The sequence below is a fragment of the Centrocercus urophasianus genome, unplaced genomic scaffold (assembly GCF_019232065.1).
Source record: "Centrocercus urophasianus isolate 14NV4802_14NV808 unplaced genomic scaffold, USGS_Curo_1.0 seq_23, whole genome shotgun sequence".
NCBI classification, from domain to species: domain Eukaryota; kingdom Metazoa; phylum Chordata; class Aves; order Galliformes; family Phasianidae; genus Centrocercus; species Centrocercus urophasianus.
The window spans coordinates 19026174-19044450 of NW_024884789.1; the positions used below are offsets into that span (position 1 = coordinate 19026174).

Below are 18277 nucleotides of genomic sequence, written 5' to 3' on the forward strand. Positions count from 1 at the left end.
CCAGGGGAGGAATATCCTTTCTTCCTCTCCTAGGTTGCTTTAACCATAGCTAGAGCACCCTTCGCTGGTAAGAAACCTGCTGTGTTATACAGTCTGACACCTGGGCTCAAAGCAGTGCAGCCACTGGCGTTTTTAACACGTCACATCAACAGCACATACAGGAGCATAAATTATCACTGTGATGCACGCCCATGGAAAAGCCATTCTTTTTGTCTCCCTCCTGTGTTATTCTGTCCCTTTCTCTGAAGGAGGGTGGAATTTGTTGGTGTGTGGCATCCCTGAGCTTTTGACATATATCAAGGTATTTTCCTTTTCAAAAATCTGCTCACAGAGGGAAACCTGTAGCTTGTCAGCCAGTGTGCTTTTTGAGTTAGTCAAAAGGGAGGGCTTCTGATTTGAATTTGAATGCTTCAGCTAGTTGGTGGTGCTGGGGAAGTAGTCAGGCTTTTGTGTGATCAAATAAGCCATATAAAAACTCTTTGAAGCTGACTCCAAGTCTGTTATTTATACTCCCCAGGACAACGATTATTTTTTTTTTCCTCTAATCTTTCCTGTAAACCAGACAGGGTCTTAGCAGCGTTTTTTTTCCCCTTCTTGGGACGTAGCTGGGCCTTGTGGTTAGGACTTCTCCTTGGGTTCTAAGCAGGACTTTGCAAGATGCCAGCCAGTAATCAGGCTCTGAAACTGCACATGCACAAGGGTAGCAGTAAAAGTGGATTTGAATGATGATTACCCTTGGAGTAGTTCTTGCATAATTTTGAAAATGGTTTTCTTTTATCACATTTCTTTTACATACCTTCAGTTTGGGTGTGTTACCAACCTTTGTTTTTCCCCTAAGTCTAAAACATGGCATCATAACAGCCTTTGTGAACAAAATTAACTGCATCCCAGCTGAAACTGGGACAGGCTGCTTCACTGCTGCTTTAGGAAAGGTGCTTTTCCAAAAAGCTCTACTAAATAAGCTTGTTGCACCCCAAAGCCCCAACTCCTCTTCAGCCAAACAGTCCCTGCTGGCCAGCAGCATGGCATAGAGCTCACTCCTTTTGTCCGTCTGTGAGCCAGTAGAGACCTTTGGGGGAAAAAAAGCTTGAGCAGCAGGTCCTCTGGGATCTCCTACCTGTAGACCCACTTGCTTTAGGCAAGTGGAGACTGTGCGTGACCTTTTCCTATACGCATGTCCTGATGTTGAGCTGAGCATTGGTCAGGCAGAGCATGCATCAGTGTTATCACTGACTCCTGTGAGCCTCATCCTAAGACAGTATCCCTTGTCTGGAAGATATCACCAGTTTTCCTCAGGTTGAAGCTCAGCTGTTGCAGTGGGCAGCTTGCTGAAACGTCTGCTGCTGTGCAGCTGCAGTCGGAAACATTTGAGCTTCCTGAATGTCAAAGAAACAGGATGGTCGAATAGCACAGATAACACCAGGGTATACGGTTTCGCTGCAAATCATTTGGGCAGCTTCATCCAGACGCTGTGCGACATGCCAGTAACCCCATCTCAGAGTGGATATAGTGTCGGGAGGGTACTGACTCTTGAAAAGGAGCATGATGAGTTTCACACAAGGCCTCAGCCATGGCTGGTGAAAATAGTAAGGTTTTTTCCCTCAGAAAGTCACCATGTCAGAGGAGATTGTATTTAAAGCCACTGAACGTCCTGCCTCTTAGCTGTGCACAAGCAAGGTACTGAAAGACATCAGAGTTAGAGGATGAAATGGAATGGAAAACCATTTTGTGCAGTGTGACAGGGCGCTGTGGGATGATGGCAAAGCCATGAGGCCCTGGATGAGTGAGTATCAGTGATGCTGGATTCGAATAGCTAAGACTCGTGGACTCGTAATTCTGGCAGAAGCTGGGCAATGCTGCTAAACAGACATGGGTAGTAAAATGGTATTTCACTTCCTGTTTTCTTTTTTGACTAGGTTGTGACAACAGCAGGACCATCTGCAAATGACATAAAACATCCAGTGTCTGGCCCAGCAATAGAGAGCAGTCAACAAGCTGACAAGCTTGAAGAACTCAGGAAAGAGAAACCTGTTTCCCAGGAGACCCGGGGGACTGGGAAAAGAACAAACCCCAGGCTAAGGTTTCAGGAGACACCAAAGCCACCAGCTCCTTCTGCAGACCACGCTCAGACCAGCGGGGAGCAGCCTGCCTCCAGGGCACAGGCAGAAGGACATTCCTGTACTCTTGAGGGCAGGGAGACCCAGCAAGGACCATCAAATCAAGAGATTAAGAGCCAAGGTACTGAAGAGCCATTGCCAAAGAAATTGAGCCCTTCAGAGCCTGGAGAAGATACTCCTCATGAGAAAAGCACCCATCAGACTGCAGTGAAGGATGAGAAGAGCAAAGAGAAAGGTGTAGAGCCATCTGAGAGCAAGCCCTGTACAGAGGCAGGAGGAAGCAGTGTAGCAGCGTTGTCTCCTGAGATGCTAGAGACACCTTTGGGGCTTCAGGAGGCTGAAACACCAGCTCCTCCTTCAGTTTGTGTGACTGAGGAAAAGCTGATTCCCGCTGCATTCCCAGGTGCTGCAGTAGGGACGTTGGTGGTGCAGGAGGCACCACCTGCAGCTAGCAGCAGCCATGGGACGGAGACTTCAGCAGAGGAGGCTCCATCTGGGATCCAGCTGCTGCCTCCTGTGAGCAAAGACACAGAAACCAAAAAGGCAGATGGAGCTGCCCCGCAGGAGATGTTTCCAACCAGCACTTCAGGGGAGGCAGATGCCAAACTGGTGTCTGTGGTGCCTCAGAGGGAGGAAGGAGGAATGCAGATGGCCACAACTCCAAGCCAGCAGCCGGCAGCACCTTTGGGTAATTTTGAAAGAGGTGCTGAGGTTCAGCCACAAGCACCACTCGTCCTGCCTAGCCTTGAGAGACCTCAAGAGATGACTTTGGAGGAGAAAATGCAGCACAAAACCCTTGTTTCCTCCTTGAAGAACTATCTACTGCTGCTTTTACATTTGTCAGATAGCAGTAAGGATGCCACGAAAGAAGATGCTGAGCCCAGGGGTGAGGAACAGTCCGCCACAGAGGAAACCCCGCTCCCAGCAATAGGCATCGCAGGCCTGAGTCCCCGCACCTCAAGGAGGGTTTTGGAAAAGGTACAAAACAATCAGCTCTTCCAGACAGCAGAGAACTTGCCTCTGACCCCCAGGACATCCAGGCGGATCACAGGCATGATTAACGAGGAATTCATTACCAGCAGGGAGATGCTGGCTTGCAGGCCTGTGCCACCGAAGAGACGCACCAAGATGGCTCCTGAGGCAGAGGGGCCACTTCAGCTCTCTGTGCCCTCCATCGTGGTGGGCAATGTGCCAGCAGCAGCGGTGGGGCAGCCTTCTCATAGTGCACACAATTTGCCTCTTGTGATCTCTGAGAAAGAGAGCCCTGCTGACCCTCTGGCAACGCTCCCTTGTGCCACACCAGAGGAACTTGCTTCTGGGGCCCGGCGCAAAATATACCTGCCGAAAACCAAGCAAGCTGGGGAGGAAGAGGAGGTAAGCCCGGAGAGCCAGGGGCACGCAAGAAGCCCTACTGTTTCACCACGGCAATCCAGAAAGAGTGCAGGCCTGTTGCAGACCCCTGCCTCAGCTCCATCCCCTCCCACAGAGAAGTGCTCACCAACCCTCACAAAGAAGATGGCCACGCTGGAGGTTCCTAAGTTGTATGAGGAGCCCACAGGTGACAGCAGCAGAGACCACGAAGTCCCTGAAGATGCTAAGCCAGAAGAGCAACCAGCAGAGTCCAAGAAAGCAAGTAACCCATTCAAAGGTAAGGAAAGATGTAATCCCTTTGATGCTCACTAGAAGTCCCTGATCCCTGGCCAGTAAGAGCCAATTGTGGTCATATGAGTTTTGTAAATTTGCAAGGTTTTCAGCATCACCCTTCAGCAACAGGAAAACCAAAAGTCTATCCCAAGCATGTGCTGGGTAAGTTGAGCCAGATGCTCATCTGTCTGAGTGCAGGAGGTGCACAAACACATATCCTGTAACAGGACCAATAGGCCTCACGTTGCTAATTTGAGCTGTGGTGACGATGAGTTAGAAGGGACTTCATCCCGATGTTGAGGTGCTTACTGGAGCCAGTCGCACAGAAATTAGTACTCATGCAAAAGTAAACATCTTGCTAAATCTCTACTTTAGTAGATCTGTATTTTCTGCTACGTTGCCTAGTGTTGTTCTGCGTTGCTTCTGGCTGAACCCCTCTAAGCAGTGCAGTGCTGTGCCATTGATAAAGTTTGTACCACTTACATCCTATCATATTTGGAGTTTTGAGACCTTCCTTGTAAAGGTGATTTTGTACCGGGTGGCATTGTGCTGATTTGCTCATGATACTTAACACCAAAGTCCTAAGCAGCAGCACTGGGGAAGGTTGGCCTGTCCCCAGAGCTGCAGCCAGCACCATGTCTTTCACCATCTATCTCTTTGCACCCTGTTCTTAGCTCCACAGGTGATTCGTAAGATCAGGGCTGAACAATTTTCTGATGCATCAGGAAACCTGAAACTTTGGTGCCAGTTCTTCAACATTTTGAGCGATTCTAAGCTGATGTGGTACAAGGATGAGATCCCTGTAGCAGAAGCACAAAGGAGGTAATCTTTCAGCTCCACTTTGTTGGAGTTCTTGTGCATAGCTCTGAGTTTGTGCTCTGGCTCTTGTGTTTACTGAGGAGAAGATGCCTCTTCTCTTATGGCTGTGTGAGAAGCTCATTGCACAGCATGATCTGCTGTGAACCATATTTTCTTAGGGCCTGGAGTTGGGAGGATTGCCCACATAGGCACCTGTTGCCCTACTGATATGGAGTCTGGCTCAAGGGCTGATGCTTTGACTAGCAGAGACCTGGGGAGGGCAGGAGCTGATCTGAACCTTGGGCAGGGCAGGGAAGGTGCTGTGCCCATCTCAGAGCTTGAGAGCTGGGGGCAGACCACAGAACTGGGACTCTAGTTGCTTCCTTGCAACCCAGATGGCAAAAAAAATAAAAATTTAAAAAAAAAAAATAAAAATAAAAAAAAAAATTCAGCTCTGACTGCGCCCTGTCTGCCACCTTGACTGGAGGAACTGCCAGCCCAGAGCTGCAGGCTGGAGAAGTCTGGCATTCCGCTGATGCAGAGCTTGTGCTTTACTCGTTCCTTGGAGAGAGTTGTGTCTGTCCTCACTCCTGAATGCCTGAAAGCGTGGCAGGAAGCAGGACACTCTGTGACTCTTTGGCTTCCAGCCATCCCACCCAAACAAGGGTTTATTAGCGCAGCTACAACCCTGACCCAACTGCCCTTAGAGACAACTACCTTTATTAGCATATAGCCCAACCCCAGCATGAGTTTGCAGGGCTGAAGATCTTGCACCTCTAAGAATGTGAACAGTAGAGCTGCTGCAAGGTGCAAGGAGAGCAGCTGGAGTACTCCTGCCTTCCTGCATGCCCATGGGCTGGTTTTGTTTTCATGCCCACATCCAAAAGCTCCGGGGCCCCAGGTGCCTCTGTGCAGCGCACAGGGCTGACCCCATACTCTGATTTCTTCCAGTGCTGGCGATGAGGGCCAGGCAGCCTTGGCCATTGTGCAGGCATCCCAGAAGGACTGTGGAGTCTACCGGTGTGTGATCAGCAATGAATATGGCACGGACTCCACTGATTTCCTGCTCAGCCCAGAAGGTGAGGTGCCCTCAGCTGCCTGGTGGCTCTTACACCTGTGTGACTGTGCGATCGGCTCTGAGGCAGGGTGAGATCCTGGCAGAACTCTGACTCTTCTCCTGCTTTGTCTCCTCCAGTGTTGTCAGGATTTATCTTGCGGGAAGAGATCGAAGGTAAGGATGACGTGCTGATGAGTTGCTGCCCTGGCCACCCGGCCTTGCTGTGGGATGGGCAGGATGTGCCTGTGTTGTCCCTCCTCACCAGCTCTTCCCTCCACCAGTTGGAGAGGAGATCGAGATGACACCCATGGTGTTCGCAAAGGGCTTGGCTGATGCGGGCTACTGGGGAGATAAATTCTTCGGGCGTGTGATGAGCGTGGACATGGAATTGGGTGCTGGCTTCCCACGCAAAGCCTGCCGTGCCAGAGCCATCTATGGCCTGGAGCCTGTCTTTGAGTCTGGCTGCACCTGCATCATCAAAGTGCACAATTTCATTGTCTTTGGGACCAAGAACGAGAACAGCCTCATCGAGAAGAACTATGATATCACCATCCAGGTGGGCACTGTGAGCTATAGCCGTTTTGGGTCTCCCCTGGGTTTTCCATCTGTCCGTATCATAGTACCCAGCTTTCTTAATTTCTTTCCGCTTCTTGAATGCTCTGATTGAGTAAAGCCATGTCCCTGGCAATATCCGTGTTCTTCAGCCATTCTCTCTGTGCAGTGCAGAGCTACTCAGATCTTTCACTTGTCCTTTGACTGCTGAGACAGGGGAACAACTGGCAGTGATTCCAAGGGTTGCTTTCTCTGGTGGAGGGGTCTCACAGCTTTGATGTGGGCTTGTTGACAGAAGGCAGGACAGGTCCCTGACTCTCCTGCTTGAATCTCCAGGAATGTAAAATCCAAAACTCCAGTCGTGAGTACTGCAAGATCTTTGCTGCTGAGGCCCGTGCTGTCCCTGGTTTTGGAGCAGTGCCCGAGTAAGTACAGTGCTGCAACTCTGCTAGCTTGACAGTGGAGCAAAGCATCTGGGGAGATGGTGGGAGGGTCCCCTGTGGGGCACTGGGGACATCCCGAAGGGCAGCTCCCTGTTCTCCCACTCTCACGTGGAGGGGATATGGGGAGGAAGGCAAAAAGTAGATGCAGATCTCTGCTGAGGTGGAAAGTTCTGCAACTGGTGCTGACCCCTGCTGTGTGCTGCCACACAGGATAGTTCCTCTGTACCTGATTTACCGACCGGCCAACAACATCCCTTACGCCACAATGGAGGAGGACCTGGGTGGACCCTGTGAGCAGTACTGTGTCACTGAGAGAGATGGCAGCTTGGTGGCTCGAGGCACCTCGGAGATTGTGCTCAAATGCTGCACCTTCCAGCATTGGGTCTACCAGTGGACGAATGGAAACATCCTTGTGACTGACATGGAAGGTAAAGGGATGTTCCAGTGATTCTATGATTCCCACCTGATACCCGCGGCTGTTCACCTCACTCTTGCAAAAGGAGGAGCAATAGCTCCAGCCTTGCCCTCCTGCCTGTTTCCCCATGTGCCTTGGAGCCCTGCTCAAAGAGTGGTTGTGGTGCCCATCCTTGCCTGGGCAGGAACTGGTTGTTGTCCCTTTCTTTGCAGGAGTGGGCTGGAAGATGACCAATGTGCGGATAGCAACCAACCTCAAAGGGTGAGTAACTCTCTCACTGCTAGTGTGGGCTGTCCCCACGTTGACCCCAGCTCTGCCACTTGTGTGACGGGGCACGACTGAGTGCAGCTGGCCGCTGTCCTCGCCAGCTGGTGGGACATCTCCTGGCACGAAGGAGAGCTGAGAGTGGCTTTGTTGCAGGTACCAGGGGCTGAAGGAAAGCTGCTTCCCCTCCCTGTTGGAGCAGTTTGCTGCGACTCACCAGTGCAACCATTACTGTGACATCCTGGGCCTGAAGACTCTGGAACCGGTCAAGCCCAAAGGCTCCAAGAGCCCCTCCATGGGCAGGAAGTCTGCCCAATCCAGCCCCCAGCTTCAGAAGAAGGGGGCAGCAAGTCCCCAGGGCACCCGCAAGACTACTGTGAGCCCCAGGAGTGCCCGCAGAATGGCAGAAGCGGCGGAGGCCCAGGCAGCCTCCAAACCCGGGCCTGGCGAGGCTGGCGGGCCTACTTGCCCTCAGTAGCCGTAGCTACATTGGCGGGGACCCTTGCTGTGCCAGAGCAGGCCAGAGGCGCTCCTGCCTTTGGCTCCTGCCCCAGCTCGTGACGTTTGTGTTGTGTGATGTGTGCTAGTGCGAGCCACCCGGCTGCCTCTGCAGCAGAGCCAGCACAGCCATGGGCGTGATGGTGCCTTCCTGTGGGGTCTTCCATGGGCTTCTCTGCAGAAGCTGTTGCCAGCTATGGAGACTGTGGGGCCGTGCACACCCCTGAACTGGGGCTTTTTTTCTTCTCCCACCTCTTTCCCTTTGTCTTGCTTGAGCATTTGAAGCACGGGCCATCAGACTGGCTCCCTGGGCTTTGACGTTGCCATGCCCCTTTCCTAGCAGTGTCCCGGTACTTCCCTGAGCTGACTGGGAGCATGGGCTCTCCTTCCTCACAGCTTTTTTTATGCTGCCCTGACACATGCTGCTACTCCTATCCCTTTTCATGTCCTCTGTAAAGCCCAGCCAGTGCTTGGTCTCCAGGATGTGAACCAAAGTAGAGTCCCACTGGTCCCTTGCATGCTGATTGCAAACATTTCACTCTAGTGAGGATCAATGGAGAGCTGCAGCACTTCTGCTTGCCTGCTGCTATTGCTTGGGCTTCTGGAGTGTGGGGCAGCCTCGTAGCAGGGTATTGGTAGCTGCATGGGGTGGGGGCTCTCGCACTTGTCCTCCCAGCCTCCCCTGCCTGGATGGATGCTGAGGGTTGCGGTGCTGCTATGGCTAAAGATGCTCTACCTCACACAGGGTGCACAGGAGTGGGGCACTGCTGTCACTCATGAGTGTCACCCCCCCACACTTCACACGTACCCTAGTGGCAGCATCCCTGGTGCAGGATGGAGGCTGGTTCTGCAGTCAGCGATGGACAGGCAGTGGTGCTCACACTGCAAAGTAAAGCTCCCTGCATTGGGTCTGGCTTCTTCTGTCTCGCCGCAGAGCATGGGTGCTACCATTGCCCCTCTAAATATAGCAGTGGTGGTGGAATCTAAAAATGGCTCGCTGCAGCCTGGCAAAGGAGGGAAGGGAGCGTGGTGTGCTCTGGGGCCCTGGTGCTTTGTTGTTGGGCCGCTGTAAAATAATGGGGTACATATGTGTTCACCTTGGTGACTGGGGGTACTCGAGTGCAATAAAGCAAGAAGGACTGGCCTGTCCCCCTGTGGTTCCTGCGGAAGAGATGCATCCAAGCATGGCAGGATGGGACAGCTTGTGTTTGGGAAAGGAAATGGCTTCAAGTGACATCTCTACTCCATTCATACCTGCCATAAGGAGAAGAGGATGGTGAACCTTAAAGAGGCACCTGATGAAGGCTTGGCTTGAAAGGTCGCTAGCAAACAGCAGCTATGGGGAGCTGCGCAGCGGGGTGCAGCCCCAGCAAGACATCCCACGCCCTTTGTAGAACAGCTGAAGTCAGGACCAGAGAGGAAGCAGAGCACAAGCATGGGGATTTCTGTAGTTTATTTGCAATCGGTTTCCCCTCTGTCCATGGGGCCAGCACCAAGGAATGCTGGTTACAAGGTGCATGGTGATTTCTGTCCAGCTGTTGGGGATTTTTCTGCCTTTGAGGCCAGCTTGTGCAGACCGCAGTGCTACCTGGGGGTGGTATCTCTGGGTTCATGCCGTGCAGTGTGTGTGGTTGTAGTGCCTGCAGCACCCTGTCAGGCATGGCAGGCTCTCCGGCACGCTGTCCCACGCTCCCGTAAAGTAGAGCGTCCCATTCTCGAGCACCGTGCTGGAAGGAGAGAGGCACAGTCAGGGCAAGAGCTGCCCTGCCAACCCCACAGCAAAAGTGACGGTTCAGATGCTCGTGCACCTCAGTCCTAGGCAGCATGGCGCAGCTCCAGATCCTTCTTGTCTCCCTGCTACACACCCACCTCGCAAACAGCTGCTTGCAGCACGTGTATATGTTATAGTTGGTAGAGGTGAAGTTGGCGTTGATAAGGATGGTCACGCAGTTGCCCATCTCTGTTGGCACATAGAGGAGGCCTAGGAGACAAGGCCTCCTGGTTGGGGCTCTGAGGGACTGGGCACTTCAGTCCCATACCCTGGCAGTGCCATCCCTGCGCTGTGCTCGCAGGTCCCACATTCCACATCCCTCCCAGCAGTTGCAGCAGTGATGCCAGGGAGCCCCTCCCAAAGCTTTAACAGCCACCCTCAAAATGTCCCAGTTGCAGCCCAGATGACGGTAAGAAGCCCCAGCAGAGCTATGGGATCTGGGGGCCCTGATGGAGAGCACAGCATTTGAAGGCCCTATGAGAGCCATGGGGAGGGCAGCCAGCCTTCCCCATCCCTGCAGCTGCACTCACAGGTGTGTTCAGCTCTTTGCCCAGCCCTGTCTCCTCCCAGTGGCAGTGGGCAGGGACCTACCTGCGAGGCAGGAGTTGAGCATGGAGACACAGATGCCCGTGAGCAAGGCTCGCAGCACAATGGAAGCCAGCTCACTCTTGCGGTGAGGAACCATGGAGGCTGCAGGGGCAAAGCAGAAGCTGGGGCAAGACAGATCCTTGCTTTGGCTCTGCCTGGGAGTAGGAACAGATGAGACAAGTGCCAAGTCCCCAGGTGGCCCTGCCATCTACTGCTCTGCCATCAGAGCCATCTGGAACCTCTGTTCTATGCCCCATTGCTCAGTCGGTGAGTGTGTGGGATGTACAGGTGACCTTCACCATGGATGCGGTACAAAATCACCCACATCACCTTGTGCAAGCCCCATTTCTTACCTGCATGCTAATAAGAGACTGAACACAGAGGCCTGAAGGCAGCTCCCACTCCTTAGCTTCCTCTGCCCCATACCCAGATACTCAGGATGTGGGTCACACTCACTCAGGCCTCCCAGCATGATCCCAATGGAGCTTAGGTTGGCGAATCCACAGAGTGCAAAGGTGGTGATGCTTTCAGCACGCTCCTGGAGGGCACAGAGGCAGGAGATGATCACCTTGGCCCCACAGCAGCCCCACAACACCGTGTTGTAGTTCCCAGCCCAGCCAGCTGAGATGGAGACAAGTCCCATCCCAATTATTTCAGCTTTTATAGAAGCAAGGGACAGGTGAGGGGCAGCTTGCCAATGGGAAAAGATGGACTGGCAGCAGGCAGAGGCCCTAGAGCATCATAGTCTGGCCCTCTGGAGGGCAGGACCAGTGGGACATGGTTTCACTGTCGCCTTCAGAATGACCCCACACCTAGCAGTGATGTCCAAATCTAGATGGCCACAAGTGCCCCCCCCCGCCCCCATCCCCAGAATAATGGTGCCCCCCCCTTGCTGCCTAGCACCCAGCCTGGCCAGGTTCCGTGCCCCATTTCAGTTCCATCCCTGCCCTATACCCAGCAAGGTGGTGGTTGCCCTCACAGATATCCACTGCTTCCTGCTCCCGCTCCACTCCTCCAGGCCTGACAGCCGGTTCCTCTTGTACGTGGCTAGCTGCTGGTACGCCACAAACTCGTTCAGGAAGATCTTGATCCCCAGCAGCTCTGCTACCAGCGGCGAGTCTGCCCAATCTGCCCCCATGAGAAAGGCCACAGGCATGAGGACGTAGGAGCAGATCATCTAGGAAAAGCATCCCAGGAGGGAACAGTTGAACCTTTGTAGAGCCCCTGGCTTGGGCACCTGCTGCTGGGGATCTAATCAGGCAGTGTGTAGAGGTGGAGATGGGTGGGGAACTTGGGAGTACCTGGAAGGACAGGTCTTTGATTTCCACCATCTCCCCAAACCAGCGCAAGGCAGCGTTGATGAACTCCAGCACGGCCAAGAAAGCAATGAGGTTGGCTGCAATGTTGGCCACAAGTCCTATGGAGGCGGCAGCCCCATTGCTGGCAGCTTCCAGGATGTTCCGCTCTTCCCTGGGAGGAAAGAAACCCTGACAGGATCATGTTGCCAGACTCTGCAGACCTCACTACGGGGTCTCCAAAATTTGTGCCACCTGCAGTGCCCAAACTGCACCCACAGCTGCCCCGTGCCACCCCTCTGCTCCCACTCACCCACTGCTGATACGAACGCTTTCTTTGCCCTTGAACTTGGACTCTTCCACTTCAGGGTAGACCAGTTTGGACATGGCAAGGGCACAGGGTGCAGCCATCACAGATGCTGCAATCAGCAATGCCGCATCTATCTGCAACAGGCAGACTGTGGGCTCAGACCCTGTATGAGGCTGCCCAAGCACATTGCCAGCAATGCTTGGACCAACCCAGGACACTCTGCTCACTCGGAGTGGGAAAGTGTGCCTGTTTTTCCCATCTTAGCCACTGAGGATGCGGGGGGTAGCTCATCTGGATGAAAACATTGCTAGAGCCACAGCAGTTGTAACTTCAGAGATGTTAATTTCTCTCTTGTTTGACTTCATCTTGATGATCCTTGCCCCCTCTTTATCCCTTTTATCAGTATCAGAGCAAGAACACTGCTGACTTGTACCTAGTGACGAGCAGTGTATCACAGCCACAGCCTTGTTACCCTGCCCCTGCCCTCTGCACTGCAGTTTCTCATTTCTCTGTCCTTTCACCCTTGGCTCCCTGTTTAAGGAGACTAATTAATGTTTAAATAGCGGGAGCTCAGCCAGCAGGTTGAGGCCACATCCGGATATCACAGTTCTGAGACAGTGAGGAACTGGTGAGAGCATCAGTGGGGGCTCAGGCAAAGGGGTGGACCAGAGACCCCACCGCCAAGGGCCCTTCCAGGCTACATTATTCCATGGTGCAGTGAGATCTGCCCTGATTGCTGTGGAAGGACTCTGGGGTTTTGGCCAGGCCAACATGAGGGCATCTCATTTATGGAAGGAGACCCACAGTGGGCTTTCTTACCCCACTTGCCCAGGGCAGTTCTGGCACACCAGACCCTCGAGCAGGGAAAATGAGCCATACAGCTGCTTGTGTTCTCACCCCAAAGGATATGTAGGCTCCCATCACACTGCCTGCAATGGTGGAGAAGCCTCCAGCCATCACGGCGTGGATCTCAGAATGGGTCATGTCTGCAAGGTATGGGCGGATGAGCAGCGGGGCTTCAGTCTGTGAGAAAGAAAAACCTCTGCTGACACCACACAGGGCTGAGGGTCTCCTAGGAAGGGAGGAGAATACCCTTTTTCTGCCATCAGGAGCTGTTGAGGAGTTGGATCGCCTGCCACAAGCCTTACCTGTCCCACAAAGATGTTCCCTGCCACGCTCAACGTCTCAGTAGGAGTGGTGCCCAACGAGATCTGGAGGAGCCAGGAGATCTGGGGGAACACAAAGCCGCTGTGTTTGCAAAGACAGCCACCCCATGAGGCTGGCCACTCCAGCCTGCCCTTGCCAAGCTGCACAGAGGTGATGTCCAGGAGTGCCCACAGACCAGGGAGTATCATCAGCCCCAGGTTTGGGTAAGAAAGAGAAGGTTGTGTCTATCACTTCAGCCCAAATTAGTACAACCCCAATTTTCTTGGGACATCCTTCAGCTTTTCATAGGAGCTGCAGTAACTGGCAGGTCCTTCTTCTTTCCACAACCATCAAAAAGCTGGGCCCTACCTTGAGGATGAGCCACTGCATGACACCGAGGTAATAGAGGATGGACATCACGCAGCTGAAGAAAATGATGATGGGCAGACTCTGTAGACAAGGCACCAGGGTGTGAGATTAAAGGGCTGTTGAGCAGTGCATCTAAAGTACACTTGGGCGTGGTGTGATGTTGCACAGCCACCCCACACTATTGGGGTGCCACAACACTGCAGAGGAACAGGGTTAGTGCAAATACCCCATGGCATGCAAGAGACCCATGGGTGCACACAAAGCATCCTTGAGCTGGTCGAACTCTGGCTAAGGCCAGAAGAAAAACCAGACTCTATCTCGCCTTCCCAATACTCCATTCCACAAACTGACCTGAAATGCAAAGACATCTTCAATGAGTGTATTCCCAAAAACGAAGCTAGAGCCAGCTTTGGTATAGCCTAGGAAGACCTGCAAATGGTGATGTTACATGGTAGGAGGGAGATCTCCATGATCAAAATGTCCCAGTTGCAGCCCAGATGAGGGTAAGAAGCCCCAGCAGAGCGATGGGATCTGGGGGCTCTTGTCCCAGTATCTCTTTTACCTAGCAGTGGACTGCCCCTTCACCTCACAGCTCCCTTGCCCCAGCAGATAAACCTAAGCTGAGAATACTTAGTGTGGTGTCTCTGAGTAAATGGGGCTCTGCTGCAGCCCCTGCAAGGGGTACCACACCAAGGGGCCAGGGCTGTGCTAGAAAACCAGACAAGAGGTGGCTTTTCTCTTGGGCAATACAAGGGGACGGCAGCTCCTCCAGCCTGTACCACTCTCAGCTCCTCTTACTGGTCCCAGGACCTACATGGAGGACTGAAGCATGGGATGGGGTGAGCAGGAACAGTACCTGGATCTGGTCACCCAGCCACTGGAAAGCCTGAATGCCAGGGGTTGTTCGAAGGATGAAGAGTCCAATTAAAAACTCCAAGCCAAGACCCCAGAAAACAGCTCTCCAGGACACCTGGGGACCAACAGCAGAACGGTGACTGAGGTGTTAGCAGAGCCTTCAGACTTACCTCTCTGGATTCCTGCCCATTCAGTGGCTCTTGGGTGATGGTCATGCTAATAAGGTGTCACAGAAACCCACAAACATGGGTTGGCAATTGGGGAGGAAGACAAGTTGGTGGGAGTCAGGAAACAGCTGGCGAAATGGAGGAGAAGGGCACAAAGATCTTCTGGTTGTTTGACTGGTAGTACAGATCCCTACTGCATGCTCACCAACCCTTTGGAGGAAAGGGCTGGACTGGTTGTCCAAAACATTGGAAAAGGTTGGACTGAAAGCCATTGGGACTTCAGTCACTTCTGCCCAACCCACCAGGATGTTCCTCTGCCCACAGGCACCTGAAGCACAGACACGGGTACGGGTGTGAGAGCTATGGTAGAAAATAGGACAGTGGTAACATGGGGAGCCCCAAGTTGAGCAGTGGGAAGGAGAATAGCGGGGTGGCGTTGGGGCTGCAGCACCCAGCTCTGCTCCCCAAGCTGTGTCCAGATCTGCCCTGGGAGCTTCTACTTCCTGCAGAGAGAGCCCATGGATTTCTCCTCTGTGCCACCTCCTGTGAGGGGAGCAATGGCCAAGCCACACCTGAAAAACGTACTGCGCTGTGGTGCTTGGAGAAGGCAAACAGGAAGAGCACCAAAACGCAGAAGCCAGCTAAGGAGATGAGCTGCTCTGGCTTCTTGGCCGTGTCCAAAGCCAGCCACGTCACCAGGCCTCCCAGGAGGAGTACATACAGCAGCCTGCAAAGAAACTTCCAAACTGTCACAGATAGGCAGTCCCCACAGAGAGCAGCTTGGAGAGAGCAGCAGTTGACTGTGTGGAAGATGCCCAGCCTCCTCCCTGCTCACCACTTCAGCCATGGCCAGGACTTCTGCAAGCATTTCCAAAGGGGGCTGAGGAGTGTCAACACCTTTGCCCCACAGTACTTCTTGAAGAGGCTCCAGCACATGAAGAAGATGACCACCGCAGTGATAACGACCAAGGCGAGGGCTCGCTGGAAGTTGAACCAACACGCCGCAATGAAGTAGCACAGGTAGGCTGGGGAAGGCATGCGGGGGGTCAGAAACACCAGAATCGTGAGATCATGGATTCACAACACTAACTGGGGACAACAGTGAGGTATGCTGCCTCCAAACATCCTTCCCTGGCCACCTTAGAGGCTCTCCTTTGTGTGCAGGATGAGCAGGAAGCAGACCGTGTGGCTGATGAGGTGCAGCCTCCATGCGGGCCGCAGTGCCTGGATGCTGCATGGGCAGCCAAAGGGATGTGGAGGTGGTGGGAAGTCCTCACCTGCTCCAAGGAGCCCCCAGTAGACCCTTCGCAATGCCTTGGCGTGAGCCTTGCAGAATCTCTTTGCCTTGGAGGCTGGCTGCATGGCCTTCCTGGGGAGAGTGGACACACGAGGTGCAGATCAGCCCAATTTTGAGCTTGCTATGACCATTGGAGATATTTCTGTGCGCACGTCTCCGGGGATTACCCTACCTGCAGTATGAAGCAACTCTCCCATTGCCTTCTCTTCTCTTCCTCTCATTCCCACCATGTGGACCATCATGTTCCTCACAGAGCTCCTCCTCACCCTGGAAAACATCGTTAGCCGGAGCGCCCAAGCAACTCCTGCACCCCAACAGGGAGAGAATGGGGAGGTTTACCAGGGAGCTGAAAGCAGAGTTGTCTATGCCTTTCTCGAGGTTGTCCAGGTTTATCTGGTTTCCTTCCATCTCTAGATGTGCCATTGCTTCACGGTGCTAGAGACACAGCATGGCGAGTGACCCACTGGCTGAGGACACAGAGCCTGGGTCAGTGCCAGAGGGACAAATGTCTGCCCCCAGTTTTTGGTCTGGGGTCTCTGGGGAGAACAGCCTTTGCAGGAGGGATTCAGAGCAGCTCCTGTGCCAGCAAATTGAGTAGCCATCCTTTAGGGTGTGCAGGGCTGGGTGTGCTGGCCCACTGTTTCCCTGCCATCCAGGAGGGTCTTTGCTCTCCCCTGCTTCCCAAGGATTACAGGAAAGTGTCAGACCCCAGAATGCAATGAGGAGAGCCAGCACCCCTCCTCCAGGGCAGAGCCCTTTACAAAAACGGGAGATTTTGTACAAACTGAAATTGGCCATCTCCCTCACCAAGTGCCCTCCAGCTAAGAATAAGGAAGAAAGGCTTTTCACGCTGGTGACAGGAACAGGGCAGGAGGAACATGTAGGAATAAACAGAGATTTGCATGGGGACGGTTTTAAAGGAGGATCATGCTGGGAGAACTGGTCCAGCAAAGCAAGAAAAAACAGTGTTAGCGAAGTGCAGAGTTCCTGGAGCATCCCGTTGGGACACCTGTGCCTGGAGAAGGATGGGAGAAGAGCAGAGCAGCTGCAGGGAAAGCAATGGGTGACCGCGGGAGGACAGAGGGGAGCGTGAAGGGTCCTCACGTGGGGGCAGCGAACGAGGCAGAGGCCAGTGCCACCCTCGCTTTGTTGCAGGGACGGTCCACGGTGGGCAGCAGAGCTCCTCGAGCACTCCCAGGACTCGGGACCCCAGAACAACATCCACTACTCAGGAGCCCCCTGGGCACCCCCAGCGCCCCAGCACCAACCTGGTGGCACTCCGCCAGATCCCGAGCGCGGCCACTCGCTGCTCCCTCGTCCCCCACGCCTCGTCCCCGCACTCACACTCCGTCCCGCAGCGCCCGACCCGGCCCCGCAGTTATCCATTAACCGCTCGGTCCAAAGAGCTGTGCCCGGCGCCCGGCCCTGGAGCACCCGCAACAACACCGCAGGGATCCTCCCGCCCCGCTAAAATAAAATAAAAATCACAAAACAAAAAACACTGGAAGAAGAAATAAAGCTGGGGAAACGCCGCAGCGGTGCAAAACCGCGCAAAGTACAAAGGGACGTGGTGGTGCAAAGCTGCACGGTGCAGATGGATGCGGGACGGACGCGAGCGAAGTCGGGCACCATTTGTTCGGCGGGAGCGCAACGAGCAGCGCTGTGCGGTGCCCGGGGGTCGCGCGCCACGCTGTCGCAGCACGGTGGGTTCGGCCACGCGCTGCCGGACGCGCGGAGCCGTGAGGGCCGTCCGCCCGCAGGCCCGGCCGGGGACGCCGCGCAGTTCGCCCGTCCTGAGCGCCGAGCCCGCCCGCATCCCTTAAGAGTGCCGCCGGCGCCCAGTGCGCCCAGAGCCCCGGTAGCGCGCCGTGATCGTATAGTGGTTAGTACTCTGCGTTGTGGCCGCAGCAACCTCGGTTCGAATCCGAGTCACGGCATCGCCTCCGCACGGCGGTACCACGGCATAGGGGCCCTTGTTTTCTTTTTCCTCGTGGATCCCACGCTCGCTGCCGGCTCGTGTCAATTTTTTTAATGTCATTCTCTCCTTTCTCGCAGCGGCTCCTGCATTCCCACCAGCTGCGGCTCTCGGCAGTCGCTGTTCGGGGTAAAAAGAGGGAAGAAAAAAAGAAAAAAGAAAAAAGAAAAAAAAAAAGAAAAAAAGAAAAAGCAGCAAAAGAGGAAAATGATGGGAAAAGAAAGAAAATTAAAAAAAAAAGGAGGAAAAAAGAAGAAACAAAGAAAGAAGAAGAAAATTAGATAAGAAACAGAAGAAAAAAAAAAAGCAGGAACTAGATAAGGAAAAGAGAAAAAAAAGAGGAGAAAATAAGAGGGAAAAAGAAAACAAGAGCCCCTGTGCCGTGGTACCGCCGTGCGGAGGCGATGCCGTGACTCGGATTCGAACCGAGGTTGCTGCGGCCACAACGCAGAGTACTAACCACTATACGATCACGGCGCGCTACCGGAGCTCTGCAAGGCAACCCCCTCTGCACACTCTTATGGCTCAGCCGGGCTGATCTCACTGTGACGTCATCGCCCCGCCCCCGCCCCGCGCTGCTTTGACAGGGGAGGGTCGCGCGTTGTCTCCATGGCGATGCAGGATGAATGGCAGCTCCATCCGCCAATCGACTGCGGGCCCCTGTGCCGCGGGACCCGGCGTGACCCTTCGCGGCTATGAGCGCTCTGTATCCTGCT

The 18277-nt window shown here is 53.9% G+C and overlaps 2 protein-coding genes and 2 non-coding genes across 7 annotated transcripts in view; 2 read left to right on the forward strand and 2 right to left on the reverse strand.

The window, feature by feature from the left end:
* Positions 1-8923, forward strand: part of ALPK3 (alpha kinase 3) — a 30236-nt gene extending 21313 nt beyond the window's left edge. For both annotated transcript variants that reach the window (XM_042824713.1, XM_042824714.1), the window contains 9 exons: positions 1917-3765; positions 4436-4583; positions 5511-5638; positions 5755-5790; positions 5898-6172; positions 6505-6593; positions 6822-7039; positions 7239-7287; positions 7447-8923. In XM_042824713.1, the coding sequence (XP_042680647.1) occupies positions 1917-3765; positions 4436-4583; positions 5511-5638; positions 5755-5790; positions 5898-6172; positions 6505-6593; positions 6822-7039; positions 7239-7287; positions 7447-7768 (3114 nt within the window). In that variant the 3' untranslated portion in view covers positions 7769-8923. The remainder of the gene's footprint in view (positions 1-1916; positions 3766-4435; positions 4584-5510; positions 5639-5754; positions 5791-5897; positions 6173-6504; positions 6594-6821; positions 7040-7238; positions 7288-7446) is intronic.
* A 303-nt stretch (positions 8924-9226) lies between these two features.
* Positions 9227-17227, reverse strand: LOC122163456 (sodium/nucleoside cotransporter 1-like). 3 transcript variants are annotated; one of them, XM_042824703.1, is made up of 18 exons: positions 16855-17227; positions 15926-16021; positions 15759-15853; positions 15567-15658; positions 15125-15314; positions 14875-15016; positions 14124-14237; positions 13619-13696; positions 13268-13348; positions 12901-12981; positions 12650-12775; positions 11756-11886; positions 11449-11617; positions 11127-11324; positions 10604-10685; positions 10151-10249; positions 9658-9769; positions 9227-9515 (listed from the first exon to the last, which is right to left on the reverse strand). In XM_042824703.1, the coding sequence occupies exons 2-18, from the start codon at positions 16007-16009 to the stop codon at positions 9398-9400; spliced, it is 1992 nt and encodes a 663-aa protein (XP_042680637.1). In that variant the 5' UTR covers positions 16010-16021; positions 16855-17227; the 3' UTR covers positions 9227-9397. The 3 variants fall into 3 exon arrangements, with proteins under 3 accessions (XP_042680637.1, XP_042680635.1, XP_042680636.1); XM_042824701.1 differs by having other exon boundaries at positions 15926-16053; XM_042824702.1 differs by having other exon boundaries at positions 15926-16049; positions 16855-16951.
* Positions 17228-17451: 224 nt separating this feature from the next.
* On the forward strand, positions 17452-17523 carry TRNAH-GUG. Its single transcript has one exon. It is a non-coding gene; the product is annotated as a tRNA-His (tRNA).
* Positions 17524-17966: 443 nt separating this feature from the next.
* Positions 17967-18038, reverse strand: TRNAH-GUG. The gene has a single exon. It is a non-coding gene; the product is annotated as a tRNA-His (tRNA).
* Between the last annotated feature and the right edge of the window lie 239 nt (positions 18039-18277).

Excerpts from the sequence above, each read along its gene's own strand:
- LOC122163456 (XM_042824703.1), bottom strand. The coding sequence starts at position 16,009 with ATGGCACATCTAGAGATGGAAGGAAACCAGATAAACCTGGACAACCTC. Across the intron at positions 14,238-14,874 it reads TCTCCAAGCACCACAGCGCA|GTGTCCTGGAGAGCTGTTTT; the intron begins GTACGTTTTTCA and ends GTTGGTCCCCAG. Across the intron at positions 11,325-11,448 it reads TCAAAGACCTGTCCTTCCAG|ATGATCTGCTCCTACGTCCT; the intron begins GTACTCCCAAGT and ends TGCTTTTCCTAG.